The following is a 17,552-nucleotide window of genomic DNA, read 5'->3' on the forward strand; positions in this document are numbered from 1 at the left end:
GCTTATATTTATATTCCTCACTTTTAAAGCAATACTTCAAACATAGCACATGTTTAATAAATAATTGCCAACTTGATTTGATTTGATAAGGAACTAAGCCCAGTTAAACAATAAGAGAATGGGCTGTATTGTCTTTGGAAAACACAACCTACAAAACATATTTAATGACCCCAAACTTCTCCCTGAAGTCTATCTCTGTATGTCTCTGTGTCTGTCTCTCTCTGTCTCTCTGTCTCCCTGTCTGTCTCTCTCTCTCCCACTCCCCCACCCCCCAAATATCATTCTTGTATTGTGTGGCTGCGAGTCAGGAAACATTCTGGTGTTCAAAGAATTGGAAAGGAGTGTCAGCCATTGGGCAGTGGTAGGTATGAGATAACACCCACCTGGGCTGTAAACAGGTGATAGTAAGGAAAAGTGAAACAAAAAGGGGGTGTATTAGTAAGAAAGAAGATGGATTGGTCACATTGTGAGGAGTCCATGCATTCTCAATGTTAAGAGAAAGTAGGGAAGGCAACTAGCCCATTGGATGGATTCTCATTTTTTTTTTGGTGGGGCAATGAGGGTTAAGTGACTTGCCCAAGGTCACACAGCTAGTAAGTGTCAAGTGTCTGAGGCTGGATTTGAACTCAGGTCCTCCTGAATTCAGGCTGGTGCTTTATCCACTGCGCCACCTAGCTGGCCCTGATGGATTCTCTATGGTAAAATTATGGGAGATCACAGACTAGAGTCACAGTTGCAATTAGGAATTACTGAGTTGCATAAATAGAATTGAAAGGAATATCCATCTTGATGAGGACTGAGGTCTTTTTGGGCATTTGAGGACCCTCAAGACCCAGCACCGGGTCCTACACATATTAGGGTCTTGATATAGGCTTGTTGAATAGAATTCACACCATTCCTAATTCTGCCCAGCTGCCCCCAATGTAAAAATTGGATTGGAGGCAAAGAAGGATAGAATGGCTGAGACCTTTCCTTTTTGGAAAAAGCCTTTCAGTTTGTCCTCACCTTTCACTAGCACTTGTGATCATCACCTCCTGGACTCTAAAAGTGGTCAGCTGGCCCTTGGAACCTCCCTCCAGGGAGAGGGACTCCAAAGCCCTCCCTGACAACCTCTGGTAGTGTCACAGTAACATCACAGCTTCAGATGGCTTAGCTTTTCCCACCTCTGCTGAGGACCCTAGAAAAGCTTGGCTATCCCAGCTAATTTTTCAATGCTGGCTTTTAATACCCACAGTACATCACCAAAAAGCTGAGGAATGACTTTGGACCCTAAATCTTTCTTAATTCTATTTTATGCAGAAGAAACTATGCTGTTATATGTGGCATGTTATTATCCTTCTTCCTTCTTGCCACATGTGATGCTCTGGCTCTATCATAAATTAGTTCCAGGAAAAAAAATTGACCCTAATAATAGCTATTTCCTTGCGCCCCATAAAGTATTGGAGTCAGTAACTTTGCTCGGGGAGTTCTGACCATGAATCACCAGCGGATACAAAGCAAACATGTGGCAAATACAGAGCCTTGGTCGCCATATATCCTGGGGGGGAGTGCGCTGAGATGAACAGATACTCAATCATCAGAAAGTCCCTTTGCTTGGGTGAAGAATGGTCTTCCGCAGACAATGGACCCACTAACTGACTTTCCTGTTTCCCTTGATCTATTCATCTATAGACACAGTGACATAAAAATGCCAGGAAGAAATGTAGCCCTGAATGGGGCTGCAGTGAAAAGGAATTGCTGATTATGAAGGCAGTAAACCCGGATTTGCCAACGATATCCAGGCTTAGCCCTCAGGAGGGGAGCCTTAGAGACAGACCTTCCTCTGCGGCTGTCATCTCACTGCTGCTAACGGCTGTTACTCAGGAAGGAGAGCTTGGGCTTAGGTATCTATCAGCCAAAAACTGATCCAAGCTCTCATCTGTGTGGCTTGTGTCCTAGGAAGCTGAATTGAGAGCCCTCGGCTTCTGATGTTTGCCAGATCATAAGGCTATAGACTTAGAGCTAGAAGGGACCTCAGAGGCAATCTACCCCAAAGTCTTCATTTGACAGATGAGGAAACTGAGGCTCCAGGTCACACAAGAGGCAGAAGCAGCATATGAGCCAGGTCCTCTGACTGCAAATCCATTCCCCTTTCCTCTGTCCCACACTTCTGATAAGCCCATCCTGAAAAACAGGAGGCTGGAGTTCTGTCTGGTTCTGGCACTGTCACTGACTGAGCAGGTCATTTACCTTTTGGTCATGGAGTCAGGAAGGTCTGGGTCCAGATCTTGTTTCAGATACATATTAACCTGGGAAAGTCCCTTCACCTCTCTGAGTGCCAACATCTTAATCTGTAAAATGGACTTTTTCTCCTTCTCACATGTTCTGACTTCAGGACTGAACCAAATTTTCAGAAACACCACTCCGCAAGAGGAACTAAGCTCATGTGTGGAGGATCAAAGGTTTATTTGGAATGACACAACACTGAAAAACGGAATCGTTACAGATGACTTCTGGATACACGATACATCATTGATTTTTAAAAGGATCTGTGAAGGTGAGCTGCATAAATAGAAGGAGTGAAAGTAAATGGGAGATTTTTTCATGGAGGTGTGTTTGAGGATAGGTTCTCCCCCCCTAATCTTTCAGCCAATCTCATACAAAAGTATACTCTTTAATGTCACATTGGTAATGGGGAACATTTGGGTGCTTAACCAAGACTCACTCATGCTCAGCAACAGAAGTCACTGACATCAGATTCGTTTGCAGCTTTAAAATCACTGTTCATCATCTCACTGTGAAAAGTGCACATTACACACACACACACACACACACAGACACCGTCTAATGCTTTGGCAACGGGGCAGCTGGTTTTGCTCAGGAAACAAGACCACGTACTGTAATGCCAGACAGGGTAAGAGCAATATATGTCCCCATGAAACACCGAGGTAAAGAACCGAAGGGAGGCTGGGCAAAGGAGGCAGGGGGGCCTATGTGGCTAGATGTGTGCACAGAGGGCCGGGAATCTCAGGCTGCATTGGAGGGCTCAATATGTTTGTAGATATATGAGATATAGAGATATGGCAGAAAAGAACACTGAAAATGTTTGCAGCAGTTAAGGTTTAGACACAGAAAACCCAGAGAGAGAAAGAGACAGAGACAGAGACAGAGACAGAGACACAGAGACAGAGACACACAGAGAAAGACAGAAAGACAGAGACAGAGAGAGTGACAGAGACACAAAGAGACACAGAGACAGACAGAAAGACAGAGAGAAAGAAGCAGAAACAGAGAGACAGAGATAGTGACAGAGAGAGATGGAGAGACAGAGACAAAGAGAGAAAGCGAGACAGAGACAGAGAGACAGAAACAGAGAGGTGGAGAGGCACAGAAAAGGTGGGGAGAGGAGAGAGAAACAGAGGGATAGAAGAAGGGAGACAAAAAGAGGGACAGACAGAGAGGAGAGAGAGACACAGAGAGAGGGGAGCAGCAGAGATAGAAAAAGAGACAGAGGCAGAGGATGGGGAAAGAGGGAGAAGAGAATGGAGACAGATAAAGAGAAATAGAGAATGGGGGAGAGAGAAAGATAAAGGAGGAAGAAGGGGAGGGAAGGGGAAGGAGGAAGGGGAGGGAAGGAGGAGGACTATGTCCACCTCACTACAGGATTATTCATCGAACCCTCTGCAGCACAGCAGCTCAATACAATACACTTAGTGCAGAGAAATTAAGGTTCTGGTCTCGAGAAAGCTAATTTAGACTTTATGGGGGAGGGATCAAGTACAGGATTCACCATAGCTCAGAGAAAGCACAAACCTGTTGTCACAAACAGAAGGACAAAGGAGGACGCCCTCCTTTGCTGCTTGGAGGAGTTCACTTTACTTTATAAAATTTTACTTAATTTAACTTTTTTTTTTCAACACATGCTCCTTGAATATGTCTCCCCCGGCTTTGACGGACGCCAATCTGAAAAGCGATAGCAGTGTAGCTAGCCAAGCGGGCTCCTCATTTTCCCGTCGCTTTGGAAAGCCACTGACCAAGCTCTCCGTGGAGCAGCTTCACCTCGCCCCGTGGAGGGTGGGGGCAGAGGGTCACTAGTCCAGGCGGTGGGTGAAGTTCTCTGGGAAGAGGCCCTTGTAGGTGTCCAGGTCTCTGTACTGAAGCCAGTCTGACTCCTTCACGCCTATGAGCCAGCCTGCATCCTGCAAGGAAAAGGACAAGGCCCTCAGTGTCATTGTGCTGAACGCTGGAGGGGAGGAAGAGGAAAACATCCATCTAGACATGGGAGGGACCCCAGAAACCAGCTAGCCCACCCTTCACTTTATTCTAAAGTAACTAAGAGCTAGGGAGGTTGAGTAAGCATCAGAGGTAAGATTTGAACCCATGTCCTTTTTTTTTCTTCAAATTTTATTTATTAGTTAGTTAGGGAGGCAATTGGGGTTAAGTGACTTGCCCAGGGTCACACAGCCAGTAAGTGTTAAGTGTCTGAGGCTGGATTTGAACTCAGGTCCTCCCGACTCCAGGAGCGATGCTCTACCCACTGCACCACCCAGCTGCCCCAAACCCATGTCCTTTTAAGGGCTCTTTCCACTGCACATAGAGAAGGATAGTGATGATGATGACAGTGATGCTGATGATGAGAAGGAGGAGCAGGGGGAGGGGGAGGGGGAGGGGGAGGGGGAAGAGATGGAGGAGGAGTTGTTTCAGAAGATGTTAGACATCATCGAGCTTAACCTCCTCATTTTACAGAACAAACCCACAGATATAAAAAGACTTGCCCAAGGTCACAATTCAGGTATGTGGAGATCTGGGTTTTAAATTCAGGCGTTTTTGATGCCAAATCCTGAACTATTCCCATTAGAGCAAACATTGGAGGAGGAAAAGGAAGAGGAAGAGGAGGAGGAGGAGGAAGAGGAGGAAGAAGAAGATTGCTTAGCATGTATACAATTGTTTTATATTAACATATCCGTTCAACAGGCAAGCTCTGTTTATATGCTAAGCTCTGCACTAGGTTCTGGGGATACAAAGAGAGCAACAAGAGTCCCTGCTCCCATGGAACTTGTATTCTTCCAGGGGAAAACATTGCATGCATTTAAGTAAACTCGAGCTATGCCCAAAGTCAATTCTCATGGACTCCCAATAAGGTAGACAGTGTAATGTCGAACTTCACATAGTAGGTGACTAATAAATGCCTGATGACTTGACTCATTGTAAAGTGATATTTCACAAGCTGATTGGATCTGTCATAATACTGGGAGATCTATCCCCAAATAGATCATCTTTCTCTGAATCAGATAAAACTCTTCCAGTGTAATGACAAGATAACTGGCCTGGGAATCATGGGAACTGGGTCTTCATTCAGGTTTTGCCTGTGTGATCATGGGAAAGTCAGTTAACTTTACTGGGTCTCAGTTTCCTCAGTTGTAAAAAGAGCTGGTTGGGGGCAGCTAGTTGGCGCAGTGGATAGAGCACTGGCCCTGGACTCAGGAGGACCTGAGTTCAAATCCAGCCTCAGACACTTGATACTTACTAGCTGTGTGACCCTGAGCAAGTCACTTAACCCCAATTGCCTCACAAAAAAAGCAAACAAACAAACAAAAAAGAGCTGGTTGGATTTTATTAATTCTAAGATCCTTTGAAACTAGTTGTTTCCATATAGAAATAAATGACACCAGTAATCTAGTGTTTGAAAAAAACCCAAAGATTCAAGGTTTGGAGGCAAGAACTTACTATTCAACAAAAGCTGCTGGGAAAACTGGAAAGTGGTTTGGCATGAACGAGGCATAGATCTCACACTATATACCAAGGTAAGTTCAAATAGGTACACAGTTTAGACATAAAAGGTGATATGTTAAGCAAACTAGAGGAATGTAGAAAAAATGACCTGTCAGATCTATGGATAGGGTAAGAGTTCATGACCAAATAAGAAACAGAGAGGATTACAGGAGTTAAAATAGATAATTTTGATTATATTAAATTTAAATGTTTTTGTATAAATAAAGCCAATGTAGCCACAATTAGGATAAAAGCAAGGGAAATGGGGGAAAATTTTATAACACGTTTCTCCGATAAACTTTTCATTTCTCAGGTAGGGAACTGAGACAAATACAGGGAAATATCATTTCAAATAACTACAAAATGCATAGCATATCTACAGATCAACCTATCCAAGCACACAAGAGATTTGGATAGATTTAATTACTGAGTTCTTAATAAAGAAATAATGAATAAATTAAATAGCTGAAGAAATATCCAGTGTTCGTGGCTAGGCTGTACCAAGAAAATAAAGAAGACAATATTCCCAAAGTTAATTATTGCTTTTATGCTATATCACTCCCATTACTGAAGATACTTTCTAGAACTTGATAAAATAATAAAATTCTTTTGGAAAAGCAAAAGTTCTCAAATATCAAGGGAAATGATGAAAAGAGATAGTAGAGATGAAGGGAAATTGCACTTCCAGACCTCAAATTATATTATAAAGCAGCATTATCAAATATATATTATCAAAACCTTCTGGTCTTGGTTAAGAAATTGAGAGGTAGACCAATGGAATAGACTAGACAAGGGAGAATCCGAATGAAGGGGTTGGACAGATGACCTTAATGGTCCCTTCAGGTTCTAAACCCTATAGTGTAGTATGGCTTATTGGAAATACTCCTGCATATGGAGTCAAAGGACTCTGGGAGGCTGAGAATGATTTAGTCTGTGGAAGATGAAAGTGAACCTGTTAGAAGAGATTAATCTCCTAGGCAATGCTGACCCCCCATTAATCCTCAAAGGAAGACAATTCTGTTGGGCTAGTCAGGGAATAGATTTCATCTGAGCCTGTGCCCCAAACAGCCCAAGCACTTCAGAAGTGAGGGCACACAAAGCTTCACTCATTTGCATCCCTGGTGGAAGGGGAATATAAATAGATGCTGCCCAACAGACAAGAAATATAAGCCTTCAGACAGGCAAATTTTGAAGAAGAGAAAAAGGAAGCATGAAGATAAAAAGACTCAATAAAATAGCTGATAATATCCTAGTTGATGAGAAAAAGACCCTTCTGGAAATGATCGTGTTATCCATACAAAGGACAAATATGTGCTTCGAATAATGAATGCTAGGTCAATGTATTTTGACCACATCTCCCAAGCATACAATAGGGCCATTTTTCTCATCAGTGCCCATGTTTAATTCCACTAATGCTCATGGGATACATAAAAGGAATAACAAATGAAAGAATAACAAAGGAAAGAAGTCCTTGGCCAAGGACCCAAATGAGGAAAAGTCAGGTCTGGCATAAATATGTTTTCAATAGACCCCCACCAATAAATACTCCTGACCAGCTTATGCTAGGAAGATGTGAGAAGCATTAGCCAACATTGTTTACTTATCTGGGAAGGCCATGGGAACGTAAATTCACCCTGAGTAAAAAGGTGGCAAAGAAATTCCTGGGTCATTTAGTACAATTTGACATATCGCTTTACCTGTATTACCGTATGTGGGGATGGGGTTTATACAATTCAACAGTTTCTTTTAAAAGCAGCCAAAAAAAAACCATTTTGATAATGTTCTTCCCCTTGAATCATGCTCAAGATCTTTGAGAGCTGGGATACTTTTGTTCATTGTCTTTGAATCCTCAGTAACCAGACTGGGACCAGGGACATAGTTAAGTGCTTAATTAGTAATGGTTGATTGATCACTTCTCTTTGTATGTCTAGAATCTGGCACAGGGCCTAGCACACAGTAGTTGCTTGATTAGTGTTTACTGATTGGTTGAGTGATGAAAGGAAACTAGCAGTGGAGCTCTGAACCCCTAGAGAATATGACTTTTTAAACAAAGGAATTCTGGACTCATCCTGGAGCATCCTAGCAGGGTAAATAAGTAAAAAGCAGACTTTTCATTAAGAAGAATGGGGTGGGGCAGCTAGGTAGCACAGTGGATAGAGCATCGGCCCTGAATTCAGGAGTACCTGAGTTCAAATCCGGCCTCAGACACTTGACACTTGCTACTTGTGTGACCCTGGGCAAGTCACTTAACCCCAATTGCCTCACAAAAGAAGAAGAAGAAGAAGAAGAAGAAGAAGAAGAAGAAGAAGAAGAAGAAGAAGAAGAAGAAGAAGAAGAAGAAGAAGAAGAAGAATGGGGCTGGTTGCATGTGAGCTCCTTGAGTGCAGGGGCTGAGTTCTTTTTCAAAGGATCATACATAAATTTAAAGGTAGGAGGGACCTTCAAGCTCATCCGACCCTCTCACTGTAGAGATGAGGAAACTGAGGCCCAGAGAGAGAATCATTGATTTTCCCAAGATTCCCCTGCTAGCAAGTAGCAGAGCTGGGATCTCTGCACCCTAAGTGCCTAGCACAATGCCTTCCACCTATCCAATGCTTAATGCATGTGTTGTTGTCAGTGGTGTCGGACTCTTTGTGATCCCATGGCTCATAGCACACAGCAGGCCTTTCTATCCTCCACTATCTCCTGAAGGCTATCTAAACTGCTCATGTTCATTGCTTCCATGACACTAGCCATCCATTTCATCCTCTGCCATCCCCTTTTCCTTTTGCCTTCAATCTTTCCCAAGGGTCTTTTCCAATAAGTCCCATCTTCTCATTATGTGGCTAAAGTATCTCAGCTTCAGTATTTGACCTTCCAGTGAACAGCCTGAATTAATTCATTTAATTATTGGCTGATTTGATCTCCTTGCAGTCCAAGGGACTCTCAAAAGTCTTTGAAATCATTGATTCTGCGGCTCCTAGCTTTCCTTATGGTCCAGATCTTACAGGCATACATTACTATAGAAAAACCATAGCTTTGACTGTATGGACATTTGTCAGGAAGGTGATATCTCTGCTTTTTGGTCTTCTGTCCAGGTTTGCCAGAACTTTCCTCCTAAGGAGCTGGTGTCTTTTAATTTCATGAGTGCTGTCACCATCTGCAATGGTCTTTGAGCCCAAGAAAATAAAATCTGACACTGCTTCCATTTCTTCTCCCTCCATTTTCCAGGAAATGAAGAGACCAATGGCCATGATCTTAGTGTTTTTAATGTTAAGCTTCAAGACAGCCTTTACACTCTCCTCCTTTGTCCTCATCAAGAGTCTTCTTAATTCGTCTCCACTTTCTGCCATCGCAGTGGTATTATCTGTGTATCTGAGATTGTGGATATTTCCCCTGGAAAGCTATCTAATTTTAAAAAGTTGAGGTCTGTAATACATCAGAGACAGCTATAGGTTGGAGAACTGAGAAACCAGTTTAAAGAAAAAACAAAGGGGGGCTTCTGAAAAGAAGTGCAAATTCTAAAGACCAGTGGGAAGCAATGAAAGAAGCTGCATCTGGAGTCAGTATCTGGGCTCACATCATAGCTCCATTTGGCCAAATCCAAGCCATCACCTCATTTCTTGGTGTCTCAGATTCCTTAACTTTAATATGAGGGGACTGATCTTGAGCAGTTAGATGCTGAGTCTATGCGTTTAAGAACATCAGTGATCACTTAATGAAGTAAACACAAGCCAAAGCGGTGCCTTCGAGAATCCCTGAGCTAGAAGAGCTCTCCAAGCTCAGACAGTCTAGCCCACATCTGAACAGGCTCTTCTGCAATATCCCTGAAATATAGCTATCTAGTCTCCACCGGATGGCCTCCTGTGATGAGCCACTCACGACCTTCCGAGTCTGTTCTACTTCTGGGCAGTCTTCATGGGGAGGAAAGTTTTTCTTGTGTGGGGGAGATGGAGCCCGGCTTTCTGTCGCGTCTACCCACTGCTCTTATTTTCACCCTCTGAAGCCAAGCAAAAGGAATGTCTTCTTAGAACACAGCTGAAAGACCCTCTGAGGCCTCTCAATCAGTCCAGCCCACTGGACAGAGGAATGAACTCTCCAGGATAGGGAGACCTCTAGTTCCTGTATGAAATTATCCAGGGATGGAAAAGAGCCATAACCACAGACAGAAGGAAGATTGGAAATTGGAAAAAGCCACCAGTGTGCCCAGCCCCGGGCTTTACCTGCTCAGCCTCTGCTTCTGCTGGGATCACCAGGACCACGTCGCCCCGCTTCAGGTTAAGCTCATCAGAATTAGCTGCCTCGAAATCGTGAAGAGCTTCCACCTGAAGAGATGAGATGAAAACCAGTCAGACTTCCTCAGAAAAGAAAGACTGAAATGTAAAACCGAACCCTCCCATGTGCATTCTCTGTGTCTGGGAAATCCACAGCCAGTCTGATCCAGTGGATACAGTCAAGAAGCCTTGGGTTCCAATCCTGCCTCTGACACTTAGGAGCTGTGTGACCCTGGGCAAGTCACTGAGCCTCAGTCTCTTTATCTGTAAAGTGAACATAGTAATGCCCATAGTTCCTTCTTTACTGGGTCTCTGTGATCCATGTAGCCTTCAAAGTGCTATTCAAAGCAACAAACACAAGACTGAAGACCATCCCTCAGTCAAGGCCGACTCATAGAGTAGAGAGGCAACAAAACCCTGGCCCTCATTTGGGGCAGTTTGAATGATCTCTAAAGGCCACTTCAGCTCTATAGGCACCATGTGCTCCATTATTAGAGTCAAAATCCTGAAATTATAATTCAAGCCACTACTTTTGGTCACTGACTTACATTCTATAATCCATGTGCTAGATGATAAATTCCATGGGGGCAGGGACTGGGACTTGGCCACACGTTTTTCGACTTTAGTATACAATAAGTATTTGCAAAATAAGCATCAACTTAATTTTGAGTGTCAGAGACACCGCATTTGAACCCTCTGTGGTCTTGGGCAAGCCAATTCCCAGGCTGGACTCAGTTGTCTTATGTGTAAAATGAAAGGGTTCAACTACCTGGCTTAGGCAGCTAAGTGACATAGTGGAAAGGTCACTGGGCTTAGAGTCAAGAAGACATGAGTTCAAATCCTGCCTCCAGATACTAATTGGCTTTGTGACCCTGGGCAAGTTCCTTAACTGCTCTCAACCAAGTCTCCTCATCTGTAAAATGAGCGAGTTGGACTGTTGGACTCTGAGGGCCCTTCAAGCTATGCATCCTAAGATTCCCTCTGAATCAATCAATTAATTAATTAACTCATTCATTCATTTTTTCCTGCTAGGCACTGCAGATTCAGAAAGGCCCTGCCCTCAAGCTTAAGTTCTATTGGTAGAAATGACATATATAGAAAAAGTAGTAGGTATAAAATATATAGGAAGGGCATTTAAAATCATTTGGGGGCTAGAGCAGATAGATGTGACAAGTGCAGGAATCAGGACAAAGGGGACCCTTATAGGAGAGGGCAGCTTAGTTGAGCCCTGGAGGAAGTTAGGGATTTCAAGGAATAGAGGCATTAAGGTGTGTGTGTGGGGGGAAGGAACCATTCAAGTCACTTCTGAGCCTAGGTGGGTGGGAGCAGGTCCTGAGGGCCAGGGTGGTGCTCCTGGTGTCACCCTGGGCCTCCTGGATCCCACTCAGAATGGCTGGATGATGGGGAGGCGGACACCTCACCTTGTAGAGGAAGCCTGGAGGGAGTTGTGCAGCTTCACTGCCAGATGGGAGGGGCGTGGCCCCACCAGCAGCAGCAGGCTGAGCATCCTCTGTTGTCTTCTGGTCACTGGCCAGCACTGAGGTCTCACTGGAATCACCCTGGGCAGACACATCTTCTCTTGCCTCTTTGACCTCTACAGCCACACCGAGCTCAGGTTCCTGCTCATCTTCCCCTTCATGGTTGGACGCCGGCTCAATGACAACTGAAGGGATGACTTTCTCCTGAAGGAGAAAAATACTTAGAAAATTCCCAAACCTTCCATTTATCTAGAAAAACAATGCAGCGTCTATAGCAGAATCTCCAGGATTCAAGAACAAACCTCAGAGTCCACTGATTTGAACTTTACTTTGAACTAGTATTCCCTCTTCAGTATCTCCAAGGGAGGGTGAGCCACAATCTCCACTCAGGGAGAGCCATGTGCACTGGAATTGCTTTTCTCTTTGACTGAATTGAAATCAGCTTCTACAACTTCTTCTACTTCTGCCCTGGATAAGAAGGATGCGTCTAATCCCTTTTCCAAATAATAGACCTCAAATTGTTAAAGTCACTGTCAGACCCAATCTGAGTCTCCCCTTCACTTCTGAAGAAGAAAAATAATTGGTTTAGATCAAGGGTGAGTGAAGGTAGCAGCTCCTTTTCTTCCTTTTTTTTCTTTCCTCTTTTCCTCCCTCCCTCCCTCCTCTCTCTCTCTCTCTCTCTCCTTCCTCTCTCTCTCTCTCTCTCTCCTTCCTTCCTTCCTTCCTTCCTTCCTTCCTTCCTTCCTTCCTTCCTTCCTTCCTTCCTTCCTTCCTTCCTTCCTTCCTTCCTTCCTTTCTTTCTTTCTTTCTTTCTTTCTTTCTTTCTTTCTTTCTTTCTTTCTTTCTTTCTTTCTTCCCTCCTTTCTTCCTTCCTTCCCAGTGAATAAAGTGCTTCCTAGAGTTAGGAAGACCTGAGTTCAAATCCAGTCTCAGACACTTTCTAGCTCTGAGACTCTGGGCCAGTCACATGACCTGTTTGCTTCAGTCTCCTTATCCGTAAAATGGGGATAATAACGGAACCTACCTCCCAAGTTTGTTGTGAAGATAAAATGAGAATATATTTGTAAAATGGTTATCCCAATGCCTGGCATGTAGGCATAATAGAAATGTTAGATGGCGTTTTTACTCATTCCCTTAACCACCAAACACTTAGAACTACGTCCTATGTAGTACCAGAGAAAAGAAGGAATGTGATCTAGTGGAAAGAAAACTGGTTTCAGATACAGGAAAGCTTGGGTTTAAATTCGGTCTCTGATACATAATGTTTGAGTGATCCTGGGAAAGTCATCAGTCTCTTGGTACTCCCAGACAACCATGGAAGATCAGAAGTTGCAGAGAAGGTCCTTATCTACAGGGTTTCTTTCCAGTAACTCCCTAGACTCCTTTCAGGACAAGAAAAAATCAAACAAACAAACACCAACACGTTCCATACCTTCCAAGAGCTGACATTCTGCTGGGAGAATAGATCATGAAATAGAAACTGCCTGTGGAAGCACAGAACTAGGGTTGGCAGGCCCTCTGAGGCCCTGAGCCCCACTCACGCATGAAAGGAATCTCTATCCCAACACACCAGACATGGCTTCTAGAGCCGGGGGCTGCCCAGACACTTTAGACAGCTCTCCTGCTTGTCCTCTTTACACTTTTTACCCCATTTCTTCTCCTTCTGCCTTCAGGTCCTAGACAGAACACATCCCTCCTCCCCTGATAGCCTTTCAAATGCTCTGAACTCTATCATATCCTTCTTCTCCATGCTAAGAACGCTTGGTCCCTATGGGCTCCAGACCTTTCCCATACCTTGTAGTGCTCTTCTGAACACTCTGGCTTATCAATGTCCTTTAGTTACGGTACCCAGAACTGACTACTCATTCCTTCAGAAGAGGATGGACCTGGGAAGAGCACATTGGGAATCTCAGTGACTTATTCTTAGAAGCATTTATTCATCTAAAGGCAGTCTGAGATTGCATCAGGGTGGCTCCCACACCACACTACTGACTCATTGAATTAAAACCTCCAGATCTTTTTCTGAACGACTGTTGTATGTCACACTTTCCTCGTGTTATATTGGTGAAATTTATTTCTTTGTTTTCGTCTAAGTGCAAGACTTTACAATGATCTCTGTTGACTTTCAGCCCACTGCTTTCAGCAAAATACTGCCCATGGACCAAATCTAATCCACTGCCTTTTTTGGGTATAATTCTTGAGCTATGAATAGTTTTTAAATTTTAAAATACAATTATTAACAAAAACCAAAACAGGCTAATTTTTGACCCTTGTTCTATCCTGTTAAGATAATTTTGCATCCTGACTCTGTCACCTACTGTGTTAGTGATGCCTCCCAGCTTTGGGTCATCTGAAAATTTGATGAGCATTCCAACTCTGACTTCATCCAAGTTACTGATAGAATATTAAGTGGCATGGAGCCAAGCAAGGTCTTGGGGGAGACACCACCAGGCTGACATTGGATCATTAGCAGCCACCCTATGAGTCCAGCTCTCCAGGCAATAGATTCTGGAATGCAAACACACCAACTCAGCAGCTGTAGGGCTTCTCACCATTTTTCAACACACACCACTTTGTGTGACCTCATGGGGCCACCATTTTCCATGAGGGTCTTTACCTGGATCCCAGCTGCTTCCATTTCTTCTGTCCCAGTTCTATCACTCTCTATGGCCTCCCCGGTCTCTGTAACAGCTTGATCCTCAACAAGGTTTGCTCCTTCACCCAAGGGGACGCCTTCGCCTTCTGTGACAGCCTCTGGGACCCCCTCAGCAGCCACCTCTGGAGCCCCAGCAGCTGCAGGGACTGTGTCAGCCTCCTCTGCTGTCACCACCTACAAAGGAGAAAATGCCCAGAGAGATCAGACCTGGCCATTTGTGGGGGAGGGGTGCAAACTCAAGTGTGACTTGAGTTCTTTACTCTACTTCTTCAGAGACCTCTTAGGGGCACTGAAGCTCACTGGACCCCAGTGTCCAGCTGACTACCCAAGGGATCCACAGTAAACTAAGAAATAGGCAGAGCTAGCAATGTCTTTGAACTGGCTAAGTGGTACAGAGGACAGAGTGCAGACCTGGAGTTAGGAAGACCCATCTTCCTGGGTTCAAATATGGCCTCAGACACTTACTAGCTGAGTGACCCATAGTCACTTAACCCTGCTTGCCTCAGTTTCCTCATATGTAAAATGAGCTGGAGAAGGAAATGGCCAACCACTCTAGTATCTTTTCCAACAAAACCCTACATGGGGTCACGAAGAGTCAGACATGCCTGAAAATGATGAACAACAACAACAATTGGGGTGGGTTCCATGGGGTACAGGCACCCCCAGATACAATTTAGGCATTCTACATTTCTTAGCCAGATCTCTAGGTCAAGGCCACCACTGCTGGTGTGTTAGCCAGGGAAGTGGGGAAAGCTGCTTGTTTCTACTTAATTTATAGGCATAAGCAAAGGTCCAGAGGCCTTGTCCTTGTTTAAGCTTTGGAATTAGGTACTTCATGTACTCTTCAACCAACTCTTGAAACAATTTTGATGTTAAATTGTCTTCCTTGATTCTTAAAAATGTGGTGAGTATTCTATAAGGACTTTAATAAATGTTCGCTGAACGATTACATGAAGCGTTGAATAAAATAATACATTTACATAATTTATTTATTTATATGATACAGCTAACATGTTCCTTGCACTTTGCAAAACTTAGGGCCTACATAAATATTAGCTACCACCACCACCACCACCATGACCACTACCATCACCACCTTCATCCACATCATCTTTATCAATTTTCACTGCCACCACCACCACCATCATCATCTCTGGTGCTCCCAAGTGTTCAGTAGCACTCATTGCCAACAAATACTCAACTTCACGTTCTCTCAGATGCTTAAATGGAAGAACCTTTTTGGCTCCCAAGAGCTGCCCTCTATACAGTCAAAGTTTCAGCAGTGGAAAGATCCAATTAGAGTTACGGGTATTGGTCTCTCAATGAGAGCAAGAATAAGAAATAAAATAAAGAAGAGTCCTCTTTGGAGGAACAGGAGGAAAAACAGCAACTCATATTGTCAGTTAATGTTACAGTAAGATACAAACTATTCAGAGGAGCCCTTGGGAGAAGAGAAGTTTTGGAGAGGAAAGTTTTCTGAATAGCTGAGAGTTTATTCCTTTAAAATTTTTGGACAAATGATCTCTTTAAAATAACTCAGGTTTGTGCTGAAGAGGCTTTGGGGAGATAGGGAAACTAAGGTATATGTTGGTGGAGCTGTGAATTGCTCTTTTTATTCTGAGAGCAAAATTGAAATTATGTGGAAAAAGTCCCTAAACTGTGCATCCTCTCTGACTCAGGTGTCTCACTACTGAGCATATACCCTCAAAGAGGTTAAAGATAGAAAGACAAGCCCTGTAGATCCCAGAACATTCACAGACACTTTTTTTAAGACAGAAAAACTGGATAAAAAGGGGTCGGTCATTGACTGGGAACTGGTTGAACCAATTTTGTGATATGAGTGTAATGGAATACGACTAAATCACAGGAAATGACAAATCTAAGGAATTCAGAGAAGAAGCATGGGAAGACCTATATGAAATAATGCAGAGTGAAGAAAGAAGCAGGACAACAAAACACTCAACGACCACAATAATGTTAAGAAGTCCAACACTGGAAGGCAGCCACTCTCTGACAAAGTGTAACCACCACGTTGGCCAAAGAGAACATCATGGTAATGATGGAGCACACATTCCTTCTCTTGGGAGAAGTATGGGGAGGGATGCTTCCCCTGGGAGATGGGATCACCAGGATGCCGGTTTTGCTTAATTCTTTCTTTTCTTCTCTTTTCTTTTCTTTTCTTTTCTTTTCTTTTCTTTTCTTTTCTTTTCTTTTCTTTTCTTTTCTTTTCTTTTCTTTTCTTTTCTTTTCTTTTCTTTTCTTTTCTTTTCTGTTGCAAGGGATGATTCAATGGGGATATGGTAACACATATTGGGAAGGAGTTGTAATAGAGAAACAAAAGACATTGATACAACTTTAAAAAGTAAATTTGCTATCCTAACTTGAGAACCATATTATTAGATCCCTCCCTGCTTTTTGGTTGGTGCAGGGTTATTATCATGAACACCTTTAAACTTTTTCTGTTTCCCTCATGGTCCACTGGGGTGTGACCCCAAACTAACCACTGGACCCTGCACTGGACACCACCTGCGACTCACCTTACCTTGCCTTTTGTTGTTGTTGTTTTTTGAAAACTAGGTTTCCCCATCTTATCTAGGCTATAAGCACGAAGCTCCAAGGGAACTTTGATCTCTTTTCCAACCTTGATGAGTTCACCCCTCCTTATTAGGCCACTTGGTGAGCCATATTTCACCCCTCCACCCCTCAGAAACTCCCCTCCTCTCTTTAAATTGGCTGTTCCCAGTCTGCTGTAATTCAGGAAATCAGTTTTGTTAGCATTGTGTGTAAAGTAGGAGCCAATAGGCTCTGGTTGCTGAGGACCTTCTTGCCTTCTTATGAGTGAAGTGTATGAGCTCCTAGCTCTCAGATTAGTGTCTGTAGTGCAGTTTAACAGCTTGCAGGCCTTTTTTTTTTTTTACTGCCTGAATCTGGATAATGAATAGTAATATGTTTCATCAACAAATAATGAATATGTCATTAACATATCTAATATTAACTAATAATAAAGATGTTAATAACTAACAATATAATACTCTTTGCAAAGTGCTTTGCCTACACTGTCCCCTAGGAAGTAGGCACTATGAGTATTTTTATTCTCGTTTTATTCTCATTTTACAGATGAGGTTGACACAGAGAGCGAGTCCCAGAGGAAGGATTTGAACCCAAGTCTTCCTGACTGAATTCAGCCCTTTCCTATTGGTGACCAGTTCTCTTCTCAGTCTGGATGTACCAAGAATATTTGTTCTGGCGGGTGGGTTTTCCCAAATCCCTGGTCCTAAGAAACAGGGAACAGGGATAGACTGGCTGACCAGTGGTCCAGCTAAGTGGTCAGAGATGGAAGTCTAAGGAGGAGAAACCAAGGGTCTTGAGGTTCTTTACAGGTCCAACCACCCGAATCGTCGGTGTTCAACTCTT

The 17,552-nt window shown here is 43.5% G+C and overlaps 1 protein-coding gene across 2 annotated transcripts in view; it reads right to left on the bottom strand.

Annotated features, from left to right (window-relative positions):
* Positions 1 to 3,504: 3,504 nt before the first annotated feature.
* Positions 3,505 to 17,552, bottom strand: part of AMPH (amphiphysin) — a 196,882-nt gene continuing 182,834 nt past the window's right edge. For both annotated transcript variants that reach the window (XM_043978501.1, XM_043978502.1), the window contains 4 exons: positions 14,100 to 14,312; positions 11,426 to 11,686; positions 9,954 to 10,055; positions 3,505 to 4,178 (listed from right to left, as the gene is read on the bottom strand). In XM_043978501.1, coding sequence (XP_043834436.1) covers positions 4,071 to 4,178; positions 9,954 to 10,055; positions 11,426 to 11,686; positions 14,100 to 14,312 — 684 coding nt within the window. In that variant the 3' untranslated portion in view covers positions 3,505 to 4,070. The remainder of the gene's footprint in view (positions 4,179 to 9,953; positions 10,056 to 11,425; positions 11,687 to 14,099; positions 14,313 to 17,552) is intronic.

This window comes from Dromiciops gliroides, chromosome 1 (genome assembly GCF_019393635.1).
Source record: "Dromiciops gliroides isolate mDroGli1 chromosome 1, mDroGli1.pri, whole genome shotgun sequence".
Classification (NCBI taxonomy): Eukaryota; Metazoa; Chordata; class Mammalia; order Microbiotheria; family Microbiotheriidae; genus Dromiciops; species Dromiciops gliroides.